This window comes from Micropterus dolomieu, linkage group LG02 (assembly GCF_021292245.1).
Source record: "Micropterus dolomieu isolate WLL.071019.BEF.003 ecotype Adirondacks linkage group LG02, ASM2129224v1, whole genome shotgun sequence".
Classification (NCBI taxonomy): domain Eukaryota; kingdom Metazoa; phylum Chordata; class Actinopteri; order Centrarchiformes; family Centrarchidae; genus Micropterus; species Micropterus dolomieu.
The window spans coordinates 6,181,966-6,203,302 of NC_060151.1; the positions used below are offsets into that span (position 1 = coordinate 6,181,966).

Genomic DNA, 21,337 nt, shown 5'->3' on the forward strand with positions numbered 1-21,337 from the left:
GTGTGCGTCTAGTTCTTCGCATACAGTATTTGCCCTTACAACGTGGTCGTGGAGTGCCGTGCTGTGACTGTGCGCAGGCGTTGAGACGGTGTTTGAGAGTGTGTGTGCATGAGGCTGTGCACAGCGTGTCTATATCTGGCAGACATCAGGTTGTACAGTAAAGGATTGACAGCAGCACTGAGGTAGAAGAGGACAGAGGACACCAGGTTGAAATATTGAGACAGATAGTATAAAAAATACAAGTGTGTGTCAGGGTGTGCGTGTGTATTATTGACGTGTGTGTCATACTGTGTATTATCATCGTACAGGTCTGTGGGTGTCACAGGTGTGTGTTTAGGTGTGTCGTGTTGTGAGTTCATGCAAATGGTTGTGCTGTTCTGCGTGTCAGTGAGTGTGTGTGGACTGCTCGGCCTGCTGGTGCTTTTGTCGGTATGGAAACTAGTCTGTGAATGTGATTCTTGTGTAATAATATGTGTCGTTTTGTGTGTGTCATGATGTGTAGTGGTGTTTGTGCTGTTATGCATTTGATCATTTGTGTTTCTGCTCTCTGTAAATCTGCCCAGTTGTGTGTTAACATGCGTTGTGTCATTGTGTGTTTCAGAATGTGTATACATTTCAGTGCTAGGATCCACATTATGTGTGCTCGTGCCAGTGGTTATGTGTTGCTCTCTGGTGTGTGATATGTCATGAGAATGTAAGTGTTTGTCAGATTGTGTGCCCATGGCAGTGTGTGTCTCAGTTTCTGTGTCCACATCATTGTGTGTGTTGATTTTGACTTTGATCTTTGTACAGATGTCACACAATATTTCATCTCCCTCTGTGTGAGCGTGCGCAGTCATCTTTTCAGTCTTGGGGGAGGTTTTGAAGTGCGTGTCTGAGTCTGAGTGGCCAGCTGGTTTAGTAACAGTGCGTATATTGATATTTCTGTCTGTGCTGATGTCAGAGAGCATGGTAACGTCTAAGTGTGAGTTTGTGTCCGTGTATGTTTCCTGTGTGTCTGAACCGGTGCCCAGAGAAAGAGAGAAAATGGTCCGACCCACATGGAAGGGCAGCCAGCACAGGACAAACGCCAAGACGATCACTCCTGGAGAAGGTGAAGAGGCAGAGGGGCAGGGTGGAGAGAAAAATGCAGGGCGAGGACATTAGAAGTTAAAGATGTCTCTTACATTAACAAACCAGATTCTACCACTTAAATTCGTCTCAAAATACTGTCCTTGATTGGGCTGTGCCACCTAATCCTAGATCCTCTCTAAATATTTTGTATAGTACTAGCTAGTTTCAAACTAGTAATTTACTAAATCAGACCATTACAACTTAAAAGTTCTGTGTATGAGATTCTAAACATTAGCAGAAAACAATGAGGAGAGTGATGTAACGGCTGTTTCTTTTTCATCTAACTCTGTGAATTATTTATTTCGACCAAACCAGAGTTGGTAATTGAATTGAATTGATGACAGTGGAAAGAAGGTTTTCGCTGAGTTTTAATTTTCTTCAGTTCAGTGGGTTTTTTTTCTCTGTGTGAGGTAAAAATTACTGTTTTTCTGAAAGGGGTCTGGTGGGCTGTAGCGTAGGTTTGTTTTGGTCTGAGATGCTGGTTCTCTAGTTTGACATTTAGTGGCAGAGAATGTCACTTACAGCTCCTTTTAAACTAAAGAAATGTCTTAGCTAGTAAAGACTTCAGTAATGTCTAAACTGGTTGCTAGGAAACATCGGTAGCACTGTCCAATCAAAAGCAATCAACAATTGAAACAGTTAGTCACTGTAGCATCATGAGATGCTTAATATCTAACATAAGCTAACGTAACTTTAACAGTTACAGGGATGAAAATAATATATTAAACCTTATTGTCAGTCCCTTGTAAATGGAGTTATTACCTTGTTAGTTTAGCAATGCATGTAGTTTAGAATGTGAGGGAAATATCCAGTTATGCTAACCTTCAAAAACAGCGAATGTAAGTTTTGCAAAATGTTTTATAACAAATTCCAGCTTACATCATTATCAAAATATCATTTTTAAGTGTCAGGTCAGATGTGTTAACTAAATTCCATATTACTTATTTCAATATTTTATTTTCAATTTAAAGGGAATGTATAAGCAGGCTAACATCAGCTTTGTTTGCAGTGGCGGCCAGTCAATAGAGGTCACATGTGCGACACGTCACCAGCCAAAATGAGTGTCTGTGTTATGTATTCTGTTTTCTAATGGCTGCAGTCCCAGCCATGCAATAGCACAAATTCAAAACCGTCTTCCTCCTGATCCCGCCTCCATCTAATACAAGGGTGCAGAAAAAACAGCACCACTGCGACACTGGGTGATTGGCTAAATAGCCAATCAAAACCTCACACAAGGGAGATTGCCGCTGTTCTTATTTCTCATGCTATCAAAAATTGAAGCTTATCATTAGAGAAGCAGAAACTGTTAGCTGCTCTATTCCACAAAGTATTCAAATAGGTCTAATATTTCTGTTATAACAATCACATCATCAGAATATTAACAATTACCAGCTCCACTGCTGGCTACAATGGCATAGGAGGCCTACCTGCGCAGCCACCTATGGTGGTGTTTGCAGAGCCAGTAGCTCCTTTAAACCCCTTCAAACCCTGCATAAGAGCTAAGCTAATCCAGCTTGCACCTAAGGCTACTCCACTACCCAGTCAACTCCTGGCTATTGTCCGGTCGCAGGAAAATGGAAACGACAATATGGGACTCAGGTTCACCCAGCAACAGGATCTTACAGAGACCTGGCTCCACCACAACATCCAGAATTATGGTATTTCACTTGGCAGGCGGACCGTGTTCTGCGCCGACAGAGCACAGACTCCGGCAAGATGAGGGAGATCTGTGTTTACATCAATGATGCTAGGTGCTTAAACGTAGTCAAAGTTGATAGACAGTGTGTCCCAGATGTTGAGTTTAATGGTACAATGCCGACCATATTATTAACACTGTCCTCTTAATGCATCTTGTTACATTCCTGCAGACGCAAATAAAAAAAATGCACTACAAAATTACTGGATGGATGGATGTATATCTTTAAGTGTATATATTGAAATTTTTTATTTTATTTTATTTTTTTCTATTCCTATATGTAGCACGAAGGGGCTACAACCTACATTTCATTGTGCAACCCTGTGCTGTAAAATGACAAATAAATGACCTGAATTCCTCAACTGCTACAATAAAGGAAGTGCCTGAGCGTGTGTATTTTTCTCACCCAGCATCTTGACAGTGTGCCGGTGACTCTGGTCTCTACGACTGCTTTGTGGACGGAGACACAATGTCCGTCCAATCAGGCTGTAGACCAGTCCCAGGATGCAGAACGGTACCAGGAAGTACAAGTTGGAGAGAATCATCATGGCCGACAACAGGCCTGAGGAGACGGCATATTGCGTGCAGCGGCACTCTCTGTTGTCAATCTCTCCTCCGTGACCTCCATCAACACCTTCTTCCCTTCCTCCTCCCTCATCTTCTTTCATTTTATTTTTCCGCTCCCCCTCATCTTCCATCTTCCCTTCTTCTTCACTTCCTCCCTCATCCGCTTGTTTTTCAACAAACACTTTTCCTCCACCTCCTTGTTTCCTCACATCTCGTCCTCCAATTTCTTCTTTCTCTCCAAAACAGTTTAACTCCTGAACTCTTTCACCACATCCTCTTTTCTCTTTTTCGTTCCACTTTATTCCTTCCAATCTTCCATCCATCGAGGCCATGTGTCCACTTCCTCTTTCCCCTCCACCTCTCATAAAGCCTCCCTGTTCTCCTTCCCGCCACCCACCGTCCTCCCTCCATCCACCGAGCACTAGCTCCTCTCCCCCAACTTCCTCCACTCCAACCATGACCAACACCGGCGCTGCGCTGACGGCTGCACCCAGCCAGAGGCAGCCAATGAGAGCCCTGGTTCTGCGCCGCGTCACCAGGGTCTTGGCAGTGATTGGCCAGCAGACCGCCAGGTACCTCTCTAGGGAGAGGAAGGTGATGTGGAGGATGGTGCAGAAGGTGCAGCACTCTGAGAGGAACATCGTCATCTTACAGGCAAGGTCTCCTAAGGGCCAGGGCCTGGGCCTCCAGAGCTGGAAGAGACAGAACAACTATTGTACCCTGACAACATCTTCAGTTTCATGACAACACAGCTGTCACACTCAGATATGCACAAACCTTATGCAAAGGGCACATACTCAGTTTACAAACCAACCTTGATGTTTCATTTGGAGTCAGAACATGTTCCAGACAAGAATAGTGATGTTTTGTCAACCAAACAGGAAGAATGATGATACAGGATATCTAGACAAGTGCCAACAGAAATTGATTTCCACAAACGTGAGAATGACAGTGAACATTTGGTCAGAACAGAACTGGCAGGGTAAAACACACAGTAGCTGCTAAAACTAGCACAACTGCCTAGCTTACATTGGCATTCTGAATAATACACCTTTTTAGCCACACTAGCAGCGTGGCTCTAGGACTTGTGAGTCGGTCAGTCACTTAGGTTCAGGAATTAGTGACAGGGATATTCTGTCTTTAGAGGATAAACTCCAAAGACTTTGGTCATCCTCCAACTTCCTCTAGCGCAGCCAGCAAGTGAACACTGCAAGGGGAAGAAGGCTGGATTCGCAGTTCAGTTTGTTCAAGTTGTTTAAGGAGCCTAAGGAGTAGCCTGGTTCCTGCATTTAATATCAGTCTGGTGTTGTGCTCATTGACAGCCTTGATGCAAGAACAATCGGAGCTTTGTGATTGGGATTAAGAACAGGGATACTGATTTCCTGTGCCAGTGCCTGATAAATTACCACGAAAATGGTGACAAGCATGGGGGAGTTTTAACGCAGCTGTACAGAATCATTTACAGAAATACTCACAGAAATCACAATTCTCTTCACTCTTAGAAGTAACTGCTCCGTGCATCCGCTACCACTTCTATGTCAACTGAAATGATGCTGATGGGACGGATACACGAGTCACTCATTAGTTGGGTCAAAATAACAGTTGACATAAGAAGAACTGTAGATTTTAAACCATGAAATATTGTTTATTTTGATCTTGAAGAGGAAATTACAGATGAATGATCTAAAAGCTCTTTGGGTATGACATGAACCTTGAGTGTAATGGAAGAAAACCTAATTTGGCAGCAGGGATTCCCCTGAGGGAAAAGCAATGATTGTTTATCCACTATTGGAAAACAGTTACCTGAAGGAAGCAAATACATCATGCCCCCTTCTTGTCCTATTCATCAGTAGTCCTTAATTGCTATCATGACAGCACCTTGAGCTAAAACATCAGTATTTGGTCAGATCACACTGTACATCGCCATAACATGCATGCATGGGAAAAGGTACACCTTGTGTATGTGTGTGCGTGTACCTTATACAGATCCAGAGGTAGCAGTAGGAGTATCAACAGATCACTAACAGCCATGCTGCTCAGGTAGAGGTAGGTAGAACTTCTCATGTGAGGTCGGAGCCAAACCACCAGAATTGTTAATATATTTCCCAGAAGGCCGAAGAGCATCAGTGGAATGTAAATGGCCGTGACACACACTACAACATGAAATATGGTTTATCAGAACCACTTTGTATTTATTTCATAACTCTACACATTGTCAGACACATGAAAAAGATTCTTAATATTACTGCACCCTGCACGTTACTAAAACAGCTAACCTGTTAAAATATAAAGGTATAGTTTGGCATTTTGGTAAATATGCTTATTTGCTTTCTTGCTGAGAGTTAGATGAGAAGATTGACACCACTCACATGTTTATATGGTAAATATGAAGCTACTGCCAGCAGCCAGATACTGTAACTTAGCTTTGCACAAAGACTGGAAACACTGGGAAACAGCTAGCCTGGCTCTGTGAAAGGGTAAAGAAATCCATAGCAGCAGCACTAAAGCTCACTAATTAGCATGTATTAAGAGCATAATCAACATGTTGACTTTACCAAGCAGCTGTTACCAGGTCTGAACAGTCAAGTCAATGTTGAAGTGCCTTAAACCTGCATTCTTTCGAATGGCCAGCAGGGGGCGAGTCTTATGAATTCCGATTGCATTTGACCTACTGATAAAGTGCACCTATTTTTCATTTATTAACACATTAAACACTGTCCTAATGAGTTTATGGTCTCAGTCGCAAGTTTCAAGTCTTCTTCAATACAGCATGATGTTCATTTAGTAAGTCCCATTTAGAGGAAAATGGAGAAAAAGCAGTGTATGCTTTATGCTACATTGTGACAAGCCACTTCCACGGCGACCTGTCAATATGATCAGGATAGAGGCAAAGTCTATCCTGCACCAGCGCAATTAAAAAAGCTTATTTGATGGCGCTGCATTTAACCAGCCATGAACATGTTTTTGAGTGCTGCCTGTCAAAGTGTGGTCACATCCAGTTCCAAATAAACAAGATGGCTGTGGGCAAAATGGCAAACTCAAGGCTTCAAAACGACAGTCCACAAACCAGTGGGTGATGTCACGGTGGCTATGTCCACTTCTTTTATACAGTCTGTGGTTTTTATGCAAAACCAAATCTGCTTCATCACGGCTGTGTAGGTGTAGTTTGATCAGATTTGATCCACAGTTGCCTGGCAATATAAGCAAATAACACCTGCCTTTGCACGCAGGTAGCCTAATGGTTAAGACACACTGAAAAAAATATACTGTATTGCTAGATCTTGATTGCTGCAAAGAAGTATGTGACACTGTTTTCCACCTGAGCCCTGGTCACTTCAGACGAGTTAGAAAACCAAAAATACAGAAAATCTGTGAAATAACCAAAACTGTTCAAACTCTGGCATACAACTGTGTTCATGTAGGACTCTGAGTGAAAATTTAAGCTGTCAGGGCCTTTAATGCTAAGCTAAGCTAACTGCTGGTTATGATAGCTTCACATTATGGGGTTATGTAAACTGAGATTCAGGAACAGGACCACGCCTCTCTCACTAATTCGAATACCTGCGCCTCATTCAATTCCTCCAATCAACCACCCGTGCTTCACTCATTTCATCCACCTGTGCCTCTCAAATCCAATCACATGCACTCACGTATATAAGCTGTCTAACCTGTTTTCTCTCCCGTTACTCAGTTCTCACATCCCTCCCACCCAAACCCAAATGGGTTTTTTTCACCTCTTTTAATGGGCAGCACCGTGGCCCTTTGCATGTTCTCCCCGTGTTTGCGTGGGTTTCCCCCCCGGGTGCTCCGGTTTCCTCCCACCATGAAAGACATGCACGCTAAAATCCACAATTCTGCCAAGTAATCATTTTGTCCTTTTCCACAACAGGAACCACAGGGGGTTCATAAAACCAAGCCGCTTATCGAGACGAGCCCCCACCCTGAATCTCGACCCCTCGGGTTCCTAGCCGCTCCGGCCACCACACCCTAAACAACATCCTCGACCTCTTTATCCCTCTCCCCTCGACCCCTTCATCCCTCTCCCCTCGACCCCTTCATCCCTCCATCCTCGGCCCCTTCATCCCTCTCCCCTCGACCCCTTCATCCCTCCATCCTCGGCCCCTTCTTCCCTCTTCTCTTGACCCCTTCATCCCTCACCTCTTACCCCTCGACCCCTTTTCATCCCTCCCCTCTCAACCCCTCCTTTCATAACTATTCATTACAATAAACCACTATAAAATCTAACATTGGCGTGGTCCTTGTTAGTGAATACTGTAGTAGATCTTCTCATTTAAAGGCCAATTTATACTTCTGCGTAGAATCACTGTAGCCTAAGTCATCGTGAGCATTTATAATATAACGTAACGAGTAATGTAACTAGTTACTTTTTTCAGCCAGTAATAAGTAAAGTAATATTATAACTTTTTTAAGGAGTAATAAGTAACTAGTAAGCACACTTTTAGTGAAATTACTAAAACGCAGAAACGAGAGAAGAGAGGTGGCGAAGAAGGACAAGCCGGAAATGAGTAGGAGGAAATGCTATGCTACCCAGCCAAGCAATCACAGTTCTTGTGGTCTGTATCTGTGTTTTTGGGGAGGTGTGTGTCAGGCTAGGGTGTAGAGTATGCAGCAATGCGTAGGCTACAGAGTGGACTACTACGGTATAGATTTGACGCTGAAGTTTAAATTGGCCTTTACTCTCGACAAGAAAGAAACATGTTACTGTCCAGACACGTAATTTCCTTCAGTCAATCAAGATAAAGGTCAACGTCAAAGGGGAAGGGGACTATATCAGTTGCAAGACCACTTTGTGATTTTTCTCCCACAAAATCTTGCCTGGTGCAGCTTTAAATGTCTATTAACAAAACATTATGCAATTGACCTTTTTTACTATTGTTTTTTACATACCTAACTCTATCAATCCAAACATGGGTTCCTCCAACTGGCTCTGCTGGTTAATGCAGTCCTTCGGGGGGCCAGATGCGAGGCCAAGGTTTTCATCCTCACAGCCACTGCCCATGTCTCCAAACTTCACAAGATCCATGACGGCCCAGGGTGGGGTTGGACAGAAAAAGTGAAAGCAGAGAGCGGCGGGGGAGAGGTGTGTGTCCCCCAGGTTACGGGGCGCAGAGGTGACGCACACAGATGGATTTCCTATGACGCTCGATTCCAGCAAACACTGAAGGGGATGGTCAGGGTGGAAAAGTGGAAAAGTGCTGTATAGTCAGAACAAAAGATAAAAACAAGTATGAACGATTTATGAGAAATCACAAAAACTGATGGACTGTAAACTATTTAAATTTGAATAAATACACATGCAGTAACACATGCAGAGAGGACACGTACTCCGAGACATTTAAACTCAGTGCTTAAATCAACACTACATCCACCTGTCCACCCAGCACATGTTATTTCCAAATTCGCTAAAGATCAACCTTTATTAACACACAGAAAATGGCTGTGAACATATGGAGGCACACGCCTTCAGTTTCAACATAGGAAAGGTGTATTTGTTGCTGTTTTTATTACTGAAACCATCCATACCAACGAAAATGAACCAAATAAAAAGTCATCTTATACTTTTTGCACCCACCCACAAAACAATATGTACCTAAAACTGTACACTAGTGTTTAGAGCTGCAAAGAAAATGCACACACAAACACATGTGAACTTCAACTTAAGGTTAAAAATAATATACTCACTGATTGAGAGGAGCCTCTATGCCTGGTGAATCTCTCTGCTGCGGTCACACGCTTTGACCATGACTTTAAGACCAATGATCTATCTCTCCCCTCACTCTCTCTTCCCTCTTATCGCTTTCTCTCTCTACTCTCCTCGCTCTTCCTCTCTCTGCCTTTAAGGTGTTTGACATTATGCCACTTTGTAGGAATAAATTAGTAATGGCACTGTCCATGATGAATAGTTACAACAGGAACATTATGTTAAGTGATGTGTAAAGTAGAGCTGCAAAAATTAGTCCTTTATTTGATTAGTTGATGGACTGAAAATGAATAGGTAACTATTTATCAATTCATCCTTTAAGTCATTTTTTTTGTCAGAAATTATTATGCTCACTGTATTTGCTTTTCTCTGCTTTCATGGGAAATTGAATGGCTTTGGCTTATCAAATCAAGAAAATCTGCAGAATTGCTTCCCTGCTGCAGTTATTGTTTCCATTTCAGCCACTTTTATATTTTTTTATTTACATGTTAGAAATGAATTCGATTGTTGTTAATTTCACGTTTGAATTGCTACCAGAAAGATTTCACACAAATACAGTGTGGACTATTTTTTATTATTTCATATTGCATTTGTTTTGTTTTTGGCAAACTTTTTTTTTTTCTTCAAAAGAACGAACAATGTACAAAACCAAATCATTGGCAAATTTGGCAGCAGTCTTGTTCTGGTCCACACTCCGAAGCAGCGGGTGGCGCTGTTGACGCACCTTCTGTTTGGTCTCAAAGGTCTCGCTACGGAAGTTTCTGCTGTCTGCATCCATCCGCGATCTGGACAAAATGGCATTGAGAGCTGCATTGAGGAACAAGTCCAGCTTATCAAGTATGTCTGCATGTGTATGTACATTGAGAAGAGGTGTCTGATTGTATGCATGGTCATTCTAACGCGATGTCTCAAATATAACAACTGCACTGTCGCCGCCGACTGTTTGTTGTGCTCTACAGAAACTGGAACAAAGGTCACAGGACTCTCGAAGCAAATCTGCGACTAAATTCATTATATTAACTTGAAAATGAACATGTAATTCCACAATAATATATCATGTTCCACATATGTATTTGTTATTTGGGGAAAAATGAAAATGCAGTGATCCAATTTTCATTTTCGCATACTTGACAATGAAAATGAGCACAGCATTTGACATTTCATTTTCTAAGACTGCTTGGATCCCTAATAAAAATAGTTTTTAGTTGTTTGCAATCTCTTTCAATGTGTTCATTGATTTAGTCCAAGACAAATGATTTACACAAAGACTCAAAATGGTTTAAAAATGTATTAATTAACAGGAGGTACCTGAGTAAAAATGGATACCTTTACTTCCGTACATCTTCAAGATCTTAATTGTCAATGTGCTAAATAGTCCTTATTTCTGCAGCAGAATTTCTTTCCTGCCCCACTTTGGTTTTCTTTTTGTTTCCATTCCACCCACTTTATTTGTTTATATGGTAGAAATTTATTTTATTGTTGTTTATTTCACATGTGAATTGCAACAGGAGACCTGAAAGATTTCACACAAATACTATACTACAATTTAAATTTGCAGAAAAACCTAGAGTAAAATCATTTTGTTTAATTTCTTAATAATGAACAGTTGTAGCGCTTTTCCTGCTCTGATCAATCGTGAACTTCTCTTAAAGGTCACCCTTACTACTCTGCTCTAATTTTTACAAGCTTGATAAGCACATGGCAAAAACAAGACACCAGCTACATCATGATGTTGCACTTGTCTGCAACAGCATCAGTAACATAGTAATGATATATTGGAATGTTCTAAAGTTTTCTATGTGACTGGAACGCTTGGATAGTTGCCGCTAAATGTTAGTTTTGATTTTCTGCTACAAGAATGTAGAGATGATGAGTGAATTCTGTGGACAAGTGGACAGACGACCTCACAGACACTAACACTGTGTGTGTGTGTGTGTGTGTGTGTGTTTTCACAGGTCTACTTTCCCAGCGGTCCTCATGCCGCAGTCATGGCAGAGTGTGTGTGTCTCCTGTCCTCGTTGCTCAGCAGAGGAACAACTCCACCTCACCTAAGATCAAAGTGGATTTTGACCAAAGCACAGGTATAACATTGATCTGTCTCTCTCTCTTTTTATATTTTGAAAGCCCCCTTGAATGTCAGCATTTACATAAGTTTATTTTATTGAAAAATGATTGTGAAAATCAAAAATGAGTGCTCCAAAGAGTTTAGGCTTTTTCTCCTTATAGCCGGTGGCTGAAGAATAGCAAGTTGGGTCATACAGACACAGCTGAAGAAGAATTGTTTTGAATTGTGACAGCCTGCGTAAATATTTGTTTTTTCTTTCTGTCATTTTGGGATGAATTTCTGCCAACATATTCGGTTAAAAGATCCTCATCTCTGTCTCTCTGTAGGCGTGGCAGTGATGCAAATGCAGAGTCCGCCGGTCAACAGCTTGAGTTTAGATTTCCTCACGGAGTTCTGCATTGGCGTGGAGAAGCTGGAGATGGACAAGAGCTGCCGAGGCCTCATCATCACCTCGGTACAGTATAACCTCATCGTTTAAAGCAGCAGAGCGTTGGTGCAAGAGTTTTAAGGGGTGTTTTTTGGCTTTGTGTTTGTATTACAAGGTAGTTAATGCACATTTTAAAAATGTTTGTAATTGCCTTGTAATAAATAATGTTTAATGTTTTACAATGTTATTCAGTGTGGCTAGCTAGCCCATTCAGTGCTGGAATATGGGACAATTTCTAGATATTGCAGTACAACTTGACAATGTACCCTGCATGTGTGTGTGTTGCTTTATACCAGAACCAGCCTAAGGTGTTCTCAGCCGGGCTGGACATCATGGAGATGTACGGGAAGAGTCCAGAGCGCTGTGGAGAGTTCTGGAGGGCTGTTCAGGAGATGTGGCTGAAACTCTATAGCTCCAACCTGGTCACTATAGCTGCAATCAATGTATGGATAATGTGTGTGCACACACCTCTATTCTGGCTTTGAATACTTGAATAAAAATAATTGTTTCACAGAAGAAGTGGTGAGGTTTTTACATTTACAGCTACAGTATTTTGATTGCAAATAACAAATAAAAACAGTGGTAGTTCAGTGATGTTCGCTGAAGTCACTGTGGTTGAAGAACAACAGAAAATTAACAAAATCAAATGTGAATATCACCCCTTAGACTACCTTGTCACTCCTCCTACAGGGTTCCAGTCCTGCGGGTGGCTGTCTGATGTCTATTACATGTGACTACAGGATAATGGCGGACAACCCTCGCTACAGCATCGGCCTTAACGAGACACAGCTCGGCATCGTAGCACCTTTTTGGTATGACAACACCCATGTGGTGGCAGTGGTGGTTATGTTCATGATGATGATCGTATTAGTATGCATAGTAAGTCAAAGTAAATTGTCAAGTAATTGACAATTACTGCCGCTGTCTGCAGGTTTAAGGACACCATGACAAACACAGTGGGCCACCGAACCACAGAGATAGCTCTGGAGCTGGGGCTGCTTTATAACCCTTCAGAGGCCCTGAAAATAGGACTTGTGGATCAGCTGGTACCCGAAGACCAGGTCCTCACCACAGCCACACAGACCATGGCTAAGTGGTTGGCTATTCCAGGTACATTACACATTATATAGCACCTTAAAAGAAGGATATAAAAGTGGACTCTAGGGTACACCATCACTGTTTGGTGGTGTTATTTGTGGTCATCATCAAAGGGGAAGGTTAAGGGTGCTACAGACCCCTATTTAATAAAACATTTCCCCAGGAAACCAAATCAGTAAAGACAGTAGAATGAAAAGAAACCCCTGACATTCTTATGTCCCTGCTCAAAATGCAGGCAATAAAATACTGTCATTTATTTATTTTATTATATACTGAGTCAAGTCACTGTCCGTTACCTCCATGTTCATCTGCTCGCTTTACAGACCACGCCAGACAGATCACCAAGTCCATGATGAGGAAGCCAACCATCGACAAGCTAACATCCAACAGAGAGGCTGACATCCAAAACTTTGTCAGCTTCATCACCAAAGACTCCATTCAGAAGTCGCTCCGCATGTATCTGGAGATGCTTAAAAAGAGAAAGGGCTAGAGGAGAGAGGGAAACGTATAAAATCACACACACACACACACACATATATACAAGCATTAGAGGGACTTTGTTGAAAACACATCTGCCTTCAGTGTCATATGTTCATTGGTGTCACTTGTGCTGAGACCCTCGACTACAGCTCTCTGCAGCTCATCTTCATAACTGTGTTCAACTAGCAAAGAACCATGTGTACAGTAAAGCTGGGTGATCCTCCTCTGACCAGGCAGTGACCAAGCTATCTCGGGGGAGACATACCCAAGATTGACACCAGTGATTCAGTGACAAATAAAAAGTTTCTATACATATTTCTAAGGACTTTAGTTTTAAACTTATTTTGAGAAAAGCAAGCATTTATTTAAATTGCCTGTAGGCTAAGTACTACACTACAGCCCCAAGCACACCACTTCGGCATGTGGAGAAATCCAAAGCTTGACAGCCCTGCCGTGCCTTGTTATGGTCGCTGAGCTATGATTTGACAATTGCTGTTAGGGGGTGGGCTTTAGGGAAAAGTCAATAATTGTCAGGTATACACCATATAAAGTGTCTAGCCTTACTCTGCCTTCCCGAACCTAACAACTGATGTGGGTGCATTTGAATAGCCCACAGTGGGCGAAGCCTTGATCCTCTCTAACAGATTTATCTACATTCAATTTTTCTAACTTCTTATTAGCCATATATTTCTCAATAAAAGGATGTATTTTGGAGTACATATGTATATGTGGTCAGTGAACTGATTAGTGTGATTAAAGAATGAATTGTCATTCATTGTCATTTTTATTTTTAGTCGTACTTTATCTGAGTAGTCTTAAAAATGATCTTCATGGTCACATTGAGAAATAAAGTCTCGCTCTTCGGAAAGCTTTAGTTGTATGTGCCAAGATTTATGATTCCTGCCACAATAAAGGTGAACGGAGCCAACATTCAAACAGCTTTCAGAATTATCGTCCAAATTAGTCTGGATAAACGTTGCTAATTTCTTAGTAGTTTTTTCATGCGCCTCACCCTTTATGCACACTATAAGAAACTCATCTTTTTTACGTCTGTTCCAAGAATCAAGTTTGCAATGAAATAATTTGGCATATTTGTTTATTTTTCAGTCTTGTCATTCATTGCTGTGTGGTTGGGGAGAGTTCCCCCACTGAATGATCATAATACAGATTCAGCCAGGAGGTCTGATTAACAGATGTGGTGGTCATGATTCAGGCAGCAGGAGCCTGGCCAATCAGCTTCATCTCCACAGGGAAATGGTCACTGACTGCCAATGCCTGAGAGAGATAGAGAAAGCATTTTAGAAAGTTTCCCTGTGGCACAATTTGTTGTTAGTACAGCCTTCTAGCTTCATATACAGAATATTGCTTCAGTTTACACAGTTTAACAGAAAACAGGTGTTGTTTTCCTTGTACAATATGTTTTTCATTTTCATTAAGTTTTAGCCACACTAAAAGACTAGACTGGTGGTTTTAGCCCATCAATTAAAAATCTTAAATAATTACAATCACTGCTGGCCATTTTCAAAAGCATACATAATTATTTTGTAGCCTGCTTAAGCATGTTATTTTTTTTTTTTTAACAAAGAGTTAACAAAGAACAATAAATGCTAAATTGACATTTGACAACTGCTCAGAAGCAAGAAACAGTCCAGTTTTCCTACACTTTACACAAACTAGATTTAACTTGTTTAGAGTTAAGTGTTTTAGAGGTTGTAGTCGGCAGACATAGTTGTCTCCAGACTGTTTCTAGTGTTTGTGCTAAGCTAAGCTAAAAGGCTGCTTGCAGTAGCTTCATATTGACTGAACAGAAATGCTAGTGGTGTCAGTCTTCTTAGCTAACTTTCCACCAGAAAGCAAATCAGCGTTTTTTGCCAGAAAAATATTTGGTATGTCAAATACAGTATGCAGAAAATACCCCAAAAAATTGATTCAGAAAGTAGTTTTTCACTGACACCTTCTTGTTACAGTGATGTCATTGTGCACCAACCGTGCACCGACTACACTTCTACGTCACTGCTTGCAAGCAAAAACAGGATCTTGTGTTAAGATGCTCTTAAAATACCCTTTTTTTTTTTTCAAGTGAATTATATTTTAGAGGAGAATTAAAGTTTTTACCAGACTCTCGCTAAGATTCAAGTCCATCATGTAGTCGTAGACCCGAGCACTGCCGTGCACCACTCCACTCACCATGTCTGTAGTGACCACAATCCTGCAAATACAGGAAGAGGGGTGGAATTAATTGGGTGTGGGTGAGCTTGTTTTACTATATCCGTGGGGCCCAAAAACTGGGAGCCCACCATACCTGTGCGGTCCAACAGCTTTGTGGGGACCAAAATGCTGGACCCCAAAAGTTTAAAGGCTTGGGTTTGAGGTGTGTCTACCTGTCGTATGGGCACTTAGTGTGTGACACTGTGGAGTCGGCCTCGTTGGTGATCAGCCAGTGGAAACTCTTGTCGGTGAAGAGGCGGATCTGCTGCCATTCTGAGCCCGTCACATAACTGCATCCTGCGTTGAAGTCGCCCAGCAGCACGATGTCCTGCAGGGAGAGTGGAATGGTTCAACCTCTCTCATCCCCTTCTCATGTTTTACCAAATGAATTATCCTTTGGACTCCACCTTTTTTGTCCTACAGTGCCTCTACATAATGGATTTTGTGTGTGGCTGTGTTTGAGGGGCTGAAGAGGATATTCACATTGGTGTTCCAGCGGGTGCGAACATCTGCCACCACATCGTAGAGAGCGTTCACTTCCTTCACTGCGAAGTCTGGAGATGTGTGCTGGGGGATCAGAACAAAGTTCTTCACAGCTGGAAAACAGGAGGGAGGAAGGAGTGAATGAAGCGAGAAATGCGGAGAAGAGACAAGTTGAGAGTTTTGGTTATGGCAGACGTACATCATGTAACAAATGGTGAGCTTTCTGTCTTTTAAATTCAGCAGGACAGGGTTAACGCCCTGTATGACTGACATAAATAAATCCTCTATTGTTGTAAGTAGAATTAAAATATAGAGTTACCAACAGACTTCATGAAACTCTGCATGGACCATGAGGTGGGCCATGCACTTGAATGATCATGGCCATGTTTATCAAGTTAGAGCCGCTCAGAAGGCAAAGGCCATTCTGGCGGATCCTCAATCCTCTTCTAGCAGAGTTTTGACTTCTGCCATCAGGGTGGAGGAACACTTTCCCTAGGAGGGCCAAATCAAACAGATATCTGAGATCATTTTTTCCATCAGCTGTTGGGTTTTTTAACAAACTGTAGGGCTAGTTACTGTTGCATGAATACTCTAATACAGGACTAATGAAAACAGAGTACTCTATATCTCATTGTTACTTTACTGTATGTTGATAACATGTATTTTATGTTATATGTATTTATGTCTTCTATTTATTTATTTACTTTATGATGTGTATCTGGTGTTTAGTTCTCAGTTTATCACCTAATGAATTAATCTACATCTCTGCTGTAAGCAGTAACACTCTTACCAGTATTTTTGGAGGAGAACATGACGACGAAGGGCTCTCTGTTAAAGGTGTCTGTCCCACAGGGCTCACAGCCGTCATCGTAGGTGTAGTTTTTAGCCACGGACACCGTCTGCTCCCTGGAGAGGAAAGATAAGACTTGACCACATCTGGTGGCAGAGTTTGAAAACAAATATTCAGATTTTTTTGTTGTTGTTGTTCATGTTGTCATGAATGAAACAACCCAAAATGAAAACTGTAAGTCGACTACTTGATTACTATAAGAGAAACATTTAAACAGCATTTGTACAGGAATTATTCTGCTTTTTCGTCCATATAAATATTTGATCACTGTAACTGTGATCAAGCCGTTTCCACTGTATACAGTATGTCTGACGGCTACAGTTACTGGTTACTTCAGATTAAGATACAAAACATATTACGTTATAATATATGATCCATTGGTATAGATTAAAGTGCCCGACAGTGTGCACACTGTCTGCTCTGTTTAGTTAATTTTCAGTTTTGTTATTTTAGTTTGTTCTGGATCTGTTATTTAGTCTGTGTTTTGGGTTTCAGCTTCGTCTGTTGTCTTGGGTTCAGTATGCCCGGTGTTAGTTAGTTTGTTAGTTGTTTTTCCCCTGCCTATTTAATGTCAGTGTTGTTCTGTGATTCTGGTTTCAGTCTGTTTCCATATTTTATCTGTGTTTGTTCTGTCTGATTGTGTTTGTGGTTGTTTTGTGTATTGCTTGTTGTGTGTTCTGTTCGTCTTCTGTTCGTTGTATGTTCATCCCCTGCCGTGTGTTTAACTGCCACATTTGTTGGAGTTACCCTTTGTTCTGTTACACCTTGGATTATTTGTTGTTTTGGACTTTGTTTTTGCTTCTCTGCAGAAGATAAACCTCTGTTTATAGATTACCTTGTTGTATTTGTTGGACTCAGCCGTAAGTTTGGCTTCTTCCCTTTTTGTTAATAAATTCTGAATGAGACTGTATCTGTCCCTCCTGCTTGTCCTGCGTTTGGGTCCTAAAATCTGTTCCTGCCTGCACACACGACAAACTTGGACATTAGCTCCACCAAGACCAGCTACAACATTAAAACACTTCTCACATTTATATGTATCTAATGTATGAGTAAGTAGCCTACTTTTAATAAAATTTTTAAATGCAGGACTAACTTGAAATGGAGTGATTTAACAAGGTTGTATGGCTATTTTTACATACGGTCCTGTAGTTTTCATTGGACAAAGGCGCTGCAGAGTGACTTAAAGCTTTACTGATGCAATGGCTTTGTTTTTTGCCTCTACCTGTAGAGGAAGAGGTATCTCTCCTTATAGGAGCTGCGACCCAGGGGCTCACTGACAATGTGGCTGTACCTGAACTGAGGTGAAGCGCTGGGAAAACACACAGATGAGAGCATAATTTATACCATATCATATTAAGAGTTTATAAACTGTTGGCCATGTTATGATATTCTGTGTGTAATAATACTATGAGTGTGCTGTCTGTTTTAACTTGTTGATATGCTGCATGAGTCTTTTGGTTGCTGACAGATCGCAGTCTCTGACTTCCTGGATCAGAATGATGTCATAGCGGTGGACAATCTGAAAAGCAAAAACACAAAACAACACACATCCGATTAAAGTTCTGGTGGATTAGTGTATATTTTTAATGTGTGTGTATATAGTGGCCGATTTCTAGCCTAGGATACTGAAGTATAGCTCTCGTTTAACAAACTAGGTAAACTAACAAAACCTCTGTTTTTCTAATCACATAATCTGTGTTCATTATTCTATGGAGTAAAGGGGCTCTAATTTTACACATGAAGGTCTGCTGGTCAATGAACATACTACTCAGCCTCTGGAGAGACATTAAGAAATGCTGATGATTGCATTATGGGAAATGTAGGTTCCAGTATATGGCGCTTGACCCACACAAGTCCTAAAATTCAAGTAGTGCTTCTTTCCCAGTCCCCCATCTTTATGGGTGTGGAATACTAAAATTACTGGAGTGCCCCTTTAATCCATCTGAACAATACAGTTTTCACACTAAATGTAATGCCATTCTTATATTTCTAATGTGCTATCCCAACTTACTAAAATGGAAGGGAGGCCAGGTGTAGGCTAAACATTGTGCCACATTCAGTACCCTTCAAAATATATTGTCTCAATCTTTCAAATGTGGTTATTTGTGATGAGATAAGAAAAAAGGAATGCTGGATATAAAATAGTTTCAGACCGTGCTAATGATGTTCATCAGAGTTGTGTTGGAGGACTTCTTGTCTCCAAATGACCTGATGTTGAAGGCTCCCAACAGCAGAGAGGCAGAAAGATGCAGCAGGGCCAAAAAGAGAACCAAAGTCCCCACCAAACGCATCCTGGGCCAAAGAGTTCAGATATTCAAAATGTTATATATTAAAAGTATTAAATAAGATTACAAATCAAGTTATGTTTAAAATCCGAGGTGTGAAGAATCAGATATACAACAATTTAGAATCTTGATTGTATGATACATGGACAGTTATCATTGCAGGGAATGCATGCTGTTGACTGTCACGGGACCCTGAAAGCCTCTTCTTCCTTTAGCCTTAGTGTGGGAGTGAGAGACTGACAGAACACCTGCACCCCTGGACACATGTAAACACAATCCCTATTCCTGGCGGTTTATCTAACTGCAAGTCTGCAACTTAGTGTTTGATGTGCCGCTTTTTGCTGAGGCAGGATTCATGTAGGAATGCTGGGTAAAATATTGCTCATAGTAGAATATATAATCCTTTTACTGTGGTTAAACTGGTTGGAAGTGATTATTGTTAAAGCAGCAGCTCTAGTGTGGTGACGTTTTGTAACAGTAATCCTTCTTACAGTGTTGCTGTTTGTTACATTTAGTCAGCCAGTGTAAAACTGTAACATAAAGTGCCATATTTGCCTTGAAAAAAAACATGAAATGAAAAACAAAGCAGAGCCAGTCACGCTGGATTATAGTTACTGTGTGCAGTGTTACATCCTGTACGAAATTGTAATTCAAAACCACAAGTAGGTTTATAGTTTTGTTACACTACATAATTCATCCAAATAACTGAAACTGAAAAAGTCTACAAACGTAGTCATCATTACTCTCAATGTAAGCTCTGCCGCTGCCATTTCAGCGGTAAAGAAGAGTCAGAGGCGCATATCTACCTGCTTCTGTGAGTCTGTGGGGGAAGGAGGAGGTCTGTTGTAGAGCACAGAGGCTTGATTGTGTGAATTCTGAGGCAAATTCTGAGCTGAACCACCAATAGTGGTTTTTATTTACCTGCAGGTGCATGTGACTGGGTCAGGCTGGTGAGGGGTGAAGAGAGGAGGTGTTGTGGACAGGGTACAGGGATTTTCTGATAATGTATCATAGCAACCATGGTGGTCCTTAGCTCTTGAGCAAAAATTGACTCTTATGATGATTTGATGTCTTTATGTAGGCTGCAACATGGCTATGTCAGTAGAATTTCTGCTTTTTAGTGGTAGTGTCCCATTTTGGCCTCTAATTTAATTTAGTTTCTAGAATTATTCAGCTCATCAGGTGACCAATATTCAGTCTATTGTGTTAATAACATTTGCAGGGCCTCACAGTCGCATCCAGTTGCCTGGATAATTTAGTTTGCTGCACTCTTGTTACCCAGCCAAAAATCCCCAAAATAGGTGTAATTATTATGTTCTGTCATCTAATTAGATCAAAAACAATCTTCACAAGCAAACTTTACTAAGGTTTGTTGGCGTGGAGAGTTATTCTCGCCAAAATCTGCCATAACAATAGCTCTATTTTTTACTTCTTTAAAAAGCATGCACCAGGAATTTAACTTTTTACACTACTGTGAGGACATAGCATTGACAGTGTTTTAGAAATACTCCCTCAGTACAACAGTGTAAGTCCAGGGCATGCAGGATATAAAATAAGGTGGTCCCTTTTTCACTCCCTGTCACTGTCTTTAATGTTGTGATAAGGTGTACAGGTTGTAAAAAATAGGAGTTTTTGTTTATACCTTTTAAAAGGTAATTGCAAAGTGAATACTGGGTTTTCGGGCTGTTTAATGCAGCATTATCTGATGTGATATAACTACACAGTACAATCAGTCACTACAATAAACACTATAAAACGGAAAACAAAATATTTCCATTTGTGTAACTTAACATTACAGCTCTGTAATAACAGGTAATTACCAAAGTAATCAGCAAATAATAGCTTGGTTTTAACAATCTGTATACCTGTAATAGACTGAAATGTATGTAATAAGGGGCCACAAACGAAGGGTAATAATGAGGAAACACAGATAAAACTTTTTGTGATATTATTGTAATATTTTGGTAAAAATATGGCAACCTTACAATAAAATGGTTGTATCAGTGCAATATTTAGATTTTTTAATATGTTAATATAGTGAAATTATACACAGTATATAATACACTGTATAACAGTGCAAATATTCATTTAATTACCACTATAGGTGTTTTGATGGATAATGATTACTATGGTAACAGTAACACTGTGCGATGTTTACAGTGAGTATTGCTACAATTATTTGAAAGTGTAGAGTCTTAAGATTTGTATTTGGAAATGAATGTAAACAATTTTAAATGAAAATATTTGCAATGTGTTGTCTGAAAATTATTTTTATGTTTTTGCAGTAGACCTGGTGCTTTGAGATCAGAGCTATGTCTGTAATGCATTACAAAAAGAGGAAAT

At 40.8% G+C, this 21,337-nt stretch overlaps 3 protein-coding genes across 3 annotated transcripts; 1 reads left to right on the top strand and 2 right to left on the bottom strand.

Annotated features, from left to right (window-relative positions):
- Positions 1-35: 35 nt before the first annotated feature.
- Positions 36-8,420, bottom strand: LOC123958073 (growth hormone secretagogue receptor type 1-like). Its single transcript, XM_046031262.1, has 5 exons — positions 8,285-8,420; positions 5,354-5,529; positions 3,216-4,068; positions 995-1,084; positions 36-235 (listed from the first exon to the last, which is right to left on the bottom strand). The coding sequence occupies exons 1-5, from the start codon at positions 8,418-8,420 to the stop codon at positions 36-38; spliced, it is 1,455 nt and encodes a 484-aa protein (XP_045887218.1).
- A 1,397-nt stretch (positions 8,421-9,817) lies between these two features.
- On the top strand, positions 9,818-13,939 carry eci1 (enoyl-CoA delta isomerase 1). Its single transcript, XM_046041518.1, has 7 exons — positions 9,818-9,935; positions 11,054-11,179; positions 11,490-11,617; positions 11,887-12,033; positions 12,281-12,402; positions 12,522-12,700; positions 13,012-13,939. The coding sequence occupies exons 1-7, from the start codon at positions 9,893-9,895 to the stop codon at positions 13,176-13,178; spliced, it is 912 nt and encodes a 303-aa protein (XP_045897474.1). The 5' UTR covers positions 9,818-9,892; the 3' UTR covers positions 13,179-13,939.
- Positions 13,940-14,247: 308 nt separating this feature from the next.
- Positions 14,248-19,909, bottom strand: dnase1 (deoxyribonuclease I). Its single transcript, XM_046041521.1, has 9 exons — positions 19,801-19,909; positions 18,863-19,001; positions 18,140-18,228; positions 17,932-18,018; positions 16,650-16,765; positions 15,860-15,972; positions 15,550-15,704; positions 15,284-15,377; positions 14,248-14,443 (listed from the first exon to the last, which is right to left on the bottom strand). The coding sequence occupies exons 2-9, from the start codon at positions 18,998-19,000 to the stop codon at positions 14,378-14,380; spliced, it is 858 nt and encodes a 285-aa protein (XP_045897477.1). The 5' UTR covers position 19,001; positions 19,801-19,909; the 3' UTR covers positions 14,248-14,377.
- Positions 19,910-21,337: the final 1,428 nt, after the last annotated feature.